Genomic DNA, 7,336 nt, shown 5'->3' on the forward strand with positions numbered 1-7,336 from the left:
ATTGATGATTCTTTTGGTTCAATTTCTTAGATCTAGATTTGGTTCACTTTGTTACTTTGAATGTGGATTAATGAATTGAGGTTTCATTCAATTGTGCGATTGTTGATGATTGTTTGGAATAGATAGCTTTAATTCGATTCTCTTCTCTCAATTGCCTCATGTTTTCTATATATGGCTACCAATTGTTTGTGATAATGACAACCTTAGCTATGGAGTAGATTTCTCTCACTTGGCTTAGGGGTTGAGTTATTGGAGACACTTGAATAGTGGATATCAATTGTAGATTATGAATTAAAAATTGCTAATTGGCTTGGAGTGCACTAAAGCTAGACTTCCCGAGGGTGAGAGTAGCACTTGTGACTCAAGTTAGTTACTCTCACATGACTTTCCTCCATTGTTAGGGGGTTAACTAAGTGAAGCAATAATCAACTCTTATGATAATTGAAGGAAACTATAATGATGGAACTTCCAATGCTTACCCTTGGCCAATGCTTTTATTTCCATTAATTGTTGATTGCTTTGCTAGTTTGAATTCTTGCACCAACTCTCAAAACTATAAAAGCTTTCCAAATCAATGATGCACATTCTAAAGCAATTCCTAGGGAGAACAACCCAGGATTAATACTCTCGGTCATAGATTTTAGAATTGTTTGACGCGGTATTCATATGTTGGTTAGACTATACTCACGATCGGATTTATCACTAGTTTCTAATCGGCATAAGAATATTTCCGTTCATCAACAGCATGCGCACGCATGGATAGGCTAACGTTGGAGGGAACGTTGCCAGTCCAACGTTGAGGCCAACGCTCTTCTACATGTTTTTAAAACTGGAAATGGGATTTTCGCATCGATGCACACGCGTAGCGTACGCGCAAATGGATGCATTTTTTGACCCCAAGGGCGCAAACGCGCAAGGCACGTGTACGCGCAGGTAGAAGAACATTGGAACTCCAACGTTGAGTCAAATGCCAATGACCGTAAGGAGAACTGGTTTTTCAGAGACGCGTTTGAGTCAACGTTGGCCATCAAACGTGGACTCCAACGTGGGCAGCAGAATTGTGTAATTCAAACAGATCTCTTCTCAACAACAAGGGAAACCAATTGAAGCAACTTCAACCCAATTCAATCAAGGCCAAAAGCCCAATTCAGAGATTGAAGATCAATGGAAGAAAGTGTTTAAATAGCTTAGAATTTAAGTTAGAGAGGGACTTTTACAGACTTTTACTTTTCGGCTGATTCTAATTCTCTGTAATTCTTTCAATTCCGCAATGTATCTTTCAATTCCATTTTCCATATTGAGAGCTATGAACAACTAAACCTATTTCATTGGGTTAGGGAGCTCTATTGTAATTCAATGGATCAATAGTAGTTTTCATCATCTTCTTCTTTCTTTTCTCTTGATTTTTGTTAGAAAGCTTTCGATCTTAATTCAATTGGATAGTTGTCTTGACAAAGAAGCTATCCATAATTGGAATTTTTCGGATCCTTGAGAGAGGGATGAAGAATTCATGCTAGAATTGCTTTCTCACATTGGATTAGATTGGGGGTTAGATGGATATTGTGACATTTAATCCTACCAATACTTTGATTTATGAATTTGTGTAGTATAATAAGTGACCGAACTTCACCTCTTCCCATGAGCAATTAAATCAAGACATTGGGAAATTGTTCATGCTTAGAGAGATTGGTGAGCCAAGACATTGGGATCCAATCATCTAAGATTACCAAGCAATAAAAATGAATACATTGATTAAGGAAGAGATGAAAATGATTTGATCCGGAGAGTTCAATATCTCCTAAAACCCAATGAATCCCCTACTCTGATCTTACCCATTCTCATTACATTCTGTTCGTTACTTTCATGCTAATTCCCCATTCCCATTTAATTTCTTACAATTTAAGATTTTGTCATTTAATTTTTCCCAATTTAATTTCAGTTAATTAATTCCTTGCAATTTAAGTTTCCCGCCAAATTTACATTCTGCAATTATCAACCAAATTAGATTTCGCTCAACTAGAACAATTCTCCAATTAAAGTTGATCAACCAACCAATCCCTGTGGGATTCAACCTCACTCTACAGTGAGTTTTTACTTGACGACAATCCAGTGCACTTGCCGGTAGGAAATTGAGAGACAGTTTTCGACTGAATCAAGTTTATGGTGTCGTTGCCGGGGATTGGTTTTGTATTGACAATTACTAAATTGGAGGATAACTAGATTGAGAACTTTTCTTTTCTTTTGATAAATTGAATTTTAATTTCAGTTGTCAATTTTGTTTTCTGTAATTTTAGTTGTTTTTCTTTATTTTTCTTTACTTTCTTGCTCTCTAGCAAGCTAACCCACTAATCATTTGATAAATTGCTCTAACCAAGCTAACTATACTCTGTTTTAGTGAACTCTACATTTGCTATTTCTTGTACTTTTTTCATTGTATGACATGTAAGAGAAAGGAAACCTCAACCTCTTTTGACAGTGGACCGGAAAGAACCTTCCTGAGATTAAGGAGGGAAGCAAGAAGAAAGAGGAATGTTGGTGCAGAAGAAGAGGAGGAAGATTTGGATATAACCATGGAGGATGATATGGAAAACCATCATGAAGGAGAGGTGAACATTCATGCCAGAGGAGGTGCACCCAACCCTACTGGACAAGAGAGGAGAGTTCTGGGATCATACATCAATCCAAACCCAGGAAACTGTGGTAGCAGCATTCAAAAGCCAATTATCCATGCTAATAATTTTGAATTGAAGCCATAGCTCATAACTCTAGTGCAAAACAACTGTTCTTTTAGAGGAAGTTCCCAAGAGGACCCTAATGAGCACCTCACTACATTCCTAAGGATATGTGATACAGTTAAATCTAATGGTGTTCATCCTGACACCTATAGACTGTTTCCATTTTATTTGAGGGACAAAGCATCAAAATGGTTAGAATCATTTCCCAAGGAAAGCTTGACAACCTAGGAGGATGTAGTGAATAGATTCTTAGCAAGGTTCTACCCTCCACAAAAAGTAAACAGGCTGAGAACTGAAGTGCAGACATTCAAACAGCAGGATGGTGAGACTATTTATGAAGCCTGGGAGAGATTCAAAGATTTGACAAGGAAATTCCCCCTGATATGTTTAATGAGTGGGTGCAACTTCATATCTTTTATGAAGGGCTAAATTATGAATCAAAGAAAGCTGTAGACCACTCATCTGGAGGTTCCCTTAACAAGAAGAAGACCATTGAAGAAGCCATTGATGTTATAGAGACAGTGACTAACAATGCGTATTTTTATGCCTCAGACAGAAGCAACAACAGGAGAGTCATGAAATTAAACCATATGGATGCAATCCTGGCCCAGAATAAGATGATCACCAAGCAACTGGCTGAATTGACCCAGCAGATGGAGAAGAATCAGGCTGCAGCCATCCACATTCAATCATCACCTCAAGGAGAATTGGACACAGAAGAAGGAGTTAACTGGAAGGAAGCTAATTACCTTGGAAATTCATCTAGGCAAGCTCATGATCCATATTCTAAAACCTATAACCCTAGTTGGAGGAGTGGGGAAACCAACAAAATCAAGGCCAAGACCACAGACCCCATAACCCAAACCAGTATAACAACTCTACTCACCAACACTCCAACCAAAGACCATACCAGACCACACAAAATACTTATTCACAGCCACCATACCAAAACCACAATAACTACTTTCAACACCCTAATTTCAACTAACCATCACCACATGATGATGACAGAATGTCCAAAAAGCAAGCTATGCTTGCAAATCTTTGCAAGGAATCTGAAGACATGAAAAAATTCAAGGGAAAAGTAAGAGGGAGTATAAAAAGCCGAGGAGAGGTTATTAAGAATCTCGAATCTCAAGTAGGACATCTTTCACAGCAGATTCTGAAGTCCACTAATAGTTTCCCAAGTAACACTGAGAAAAATCCAAGAGGGGAAATTAAGAAGGTAAGATAAGAATAGTGTAAGGCAGTTACTCTTGCAAATGAAGAAATTCTGGAAGAAGATACCAGCAAGCTAACAGAGCACAGCCAAAGAAGTTTCCAGGGCAACTTGGAGAAAAAGGAACAAGGAACTGGATCTGTACAGAAAAAAGAATCAACAAGGAAGGAAATGCCAAAACCTTATGTGCCAAGGGCACCATTTCCCCACAGACTCAGGGGAGGTGAGAAAAAAAGGTCATATTCAAGATTCCTAGATATGTTTGCATCTCTCAGTGTCAACATCTCCTTCATCAAAACTCTCCAATAGATGCCTACATACATCAAGTGCATGAAAGAGCTGATGACCAAGAAAGGAACCTTAAAAGGGGGATAAACAGTGTTAATGAACAAGGAATGTAGTGCCCTCATCAAGAAGGACGTACTCCTGAAGAAAAAAGATCTGGGGAACTTTCATATTCCCTGCACCATAGGAGAGACAAAAATTGATAGAGAATTTTGTGATCTAGGAGCTAGCATGAATGTGATGCCTCTGTCTCTTATGAAGAAGTTGCAAATAAATAAGCTGAGATCCACAGATGTAATCATCCAATTGGCTGATAAAACTCAGAAGCAAGCGGAAGGAGTAGTCGAGAATGTATTTGTCAAAGTGGAAAACTACTTCCTTCCCACTGACTTTGTTGTTTTGGACAAGGAAGAAAGTTACCTCCATCCCATTATTCTGGGAAGACCATTTCTAGCCACTGCTAGAGCACTAATAGATGTGGAACAAGAAAAGTTAATCCTGAGAATACATGATGAACATCTCACCTTCCATGTTTTCAAACCTACATCTGAATCTAAGCCAGAACCTAAAGAGCCAAAGCAACATGTGCATAAAAGAAAGCAACAGTGAATCAGATCCTGAAACAATCCTTGGTGAACAAGCAAGAATTTCAAGAGATACAACAACCAAGAGAACTCTAGAAAGAACTGAAGCCACAAGAGTTAGGAAGAGCAGCTAACAAGGAATTTCCTAACACAAGAGTCACTGGAGCACTACTGGAAGAAGAGAAAAGAGTTGTGAAGAAATTGCCAAGAGGATGGAGAAATAAGAAAATTCTTACATAAGGTTTTTTCCCTAGAAACAAGGTGATATCCGTCCACCATCCACCAATCTCAACACAGCTTCCAACACTTCCATCTCAGTTACCTCAAGTGTTCACAGTCAAAAAGGTCATTTTCTTGGAACATGTGGAAATCATCAAGGAGTCAAGTGGAGAAAGCTTCACTGTGAGGGGAGAAGATTTGAGGCATTACAATCTGCCCTAATAGTAAACCAACCGTCAAGCTAATGACGCTAAAGAAGTGCTCCATGTGAGGCAGCCCATGATTTAGTTTCCTTGATTTTAATGCTTCAGTATGAATAATAATTGTTGCTCTAACATAAATTCAAGCTCTCATAGACAAATTTGACAACTATCCATGACATTGTGAAGCATATCATCCAATTCTAAGTTTGGTGTGCCTACAGGCACACTAAGATGCCTTTCAAAAATGATGATCATATTGCTATTTTGACATGTGTTTCTTGGAGTATATAGCCAAATATTATGTTTGGTGTTCTATATATTGTAAGAACAAGTCATGAGAGTTAAAGTTCTTTTGAGTCTTGAAATTCATGAAATTTCAACCATGTTTATAATTTTTAGTTCATGTTTAAAAATAGAAAAATAAAGTGTTTCTCATGATGGTTTAACTAAAGGTGACATTAATCCCATTGAGATCTAAATGACATTACTTGGAGGAAGTAACACTTTGAGCCATATAACCAAACACTAAGTTTAGTGTCCTCCAAGACTATATAAGAGCACAAAAGGAGTAACAGTTGGTTGAACAATCATAAGGAATGCTAGTCAAATTTTTAGCTTTAAATATTAATTGTTCTCTTACCGCCACTTGTTTGATTAACTTCCCTTGCCTTATTATGATGGATAGGTATGCAGAAGAACAATTTAATGAAGGAGATAAGGGAATGAATGGTAAGGATAGCATGAGGACGAAAGTAGGTCACATGGCTTGGAAGGGCGCTTCTTGGGAATAAAAATCTGCACATCTTGGGATGATGTACCTAGAAGACCGAAAATGCATGACCAATGGAGAGGCAAATTTTGTCCTTATTCAACCTTGCATGCACACCCTTCATTCACAACATTTCCCAAAGAATCCTAACCATCCATTCTTCCTTAAAGCTTACTATAAATGGCTTCACTTGGACCGTACATAGGAACTAAAGTTTTCACACTTCTTGTACTCTAAAAAAATTCAGCTCTTGTGTTCTCCAAAGCCAAAGCCCAACAACCTTGTTTATGTGCAGCAAATCATTCTTGTTCACTTGCTTCCACAACACTACCTAGCCTTCAACCCACCTTTTCCTTGAGAGTGCATCACACTAGCCATCCCTCTTCATAAACCTTCAACCTCTATTCGGGTAATCATCAAGGAAGATATGGCATCTTCTTCAAGTTTCAAAAGAAGGAGAGGAAAGGAACCTATTACTTAGGAAAGTGAAAACGACTATGATCGATGGAAGTTCAAATCATGGTTCCACCAGATGCAACTTGGGTGGATGAATGACAAAAAAATATATCCAGAAATTCCTTTCCAGCTACCTGACGATGGATGTCTGGAAATAAAAGCCAAGATCAGAAAGAAAAAATGGGAAGATCTTACCTCACCAGTCACCAGGATTAATGCAAACATCATAAGAGAGTTTTATGCTAACACTGCAAGGCTTGATATGACCAGTGCTCCAACTTACAAGAGTTATGTACGGGGTGTGGAAGTAGACTTTAGTCTGAAGACCATCATGAGGGTCTTAGGACTGAGGCCAACACATTTTGATGAGCCGGAGTACCAAGAAAGAGTGAATGAGAACCCAGATTATGATAAAATCTCTAGTGATATCTGTGTGGTTAATGCTGACAGGGAGAGGGACAAACAAGGATAGCACAAGTTCTTGAAAAGAGGAGATCTCATCCCTGAAGCAAAAGGTTGGTATGAGCTTATAAAGAGATCAATTCTGGGCACAGTGAATACCTCAGAAGTTAATAAGAAATCGCTGTCATGCTACACTGTATAATGGTGGGAGGAGAGATAAAAGTTCACGAGATTATTGCAAATGATATTCAAAATATTGCAGAGAAAAATTCTGCTGAAGCCTGGCTCCATTACCAAAGCACCATTATGCGGTTATGCATGAAGGCTAGAGTGCCACTGGAGGATGCAAACCCAACATGGCTGCATCCAGGCATGCCTATGACCCTCGAAAGGATGATGAATGTCACCGAGGCACAACACAGTCGAAGACCACAAAGGAGGCGAAGGAGAGAAGAACCACAGGA

The 7,336-nt window shown here is 38.6% G+C and overlaps 1 protein-coding gene and 1 non-coding gene across 2 annotated transcripts; one reads left to right on the plus strand and one right to left on the minus strand.

Annotated features, from left to right (window-relative positions):
- Positions 1–3,017: 3,017 nt before the first annotated feature.
- Positions 3,018–3,124, minus strand: LOC148570954 (small nucleolar RNA R71). Its single transcript, XR_015908290.1, has one exon. It is a non-coding gene; the product is annotated as a small nucleolar RNA R71 (small nucleolar RNA).
- A 1,214-nt stretch (positions 3,125–4,338) lies between these two features.
- On the plus strand, positions 4,339–4,848 carry LOC107633210 (uncharacterized). The gene has a single exon (XM_016336851.1). It carries the CDS (start codon positions 4,339–4,341, stop codon positions 4,846–4,848), a length of 510 nt encoding a protein of 169 aa, XP_016192337.1.
- The last annotated feature ends 2,488 nt before the right edge of the window (positions 4,849–7,336 follow it).

Source organism: Arachis ipaensis, chromosome B3 (assembly GCF_059453495.1).
Source record: "Arachis ipaensis isolate K30076 ecotype BB chromosome B3, ASM5945349v1, whole genome shotgun sequence".
In the NCBI taxonomy this organism is placed as follows: domain Eukaryota; kingdom Viridiplantae; phylum Streptophyta; class Magnoliopsida; order Fabales; family Fabaceae; genus Arachis; species Arachis ipaensis.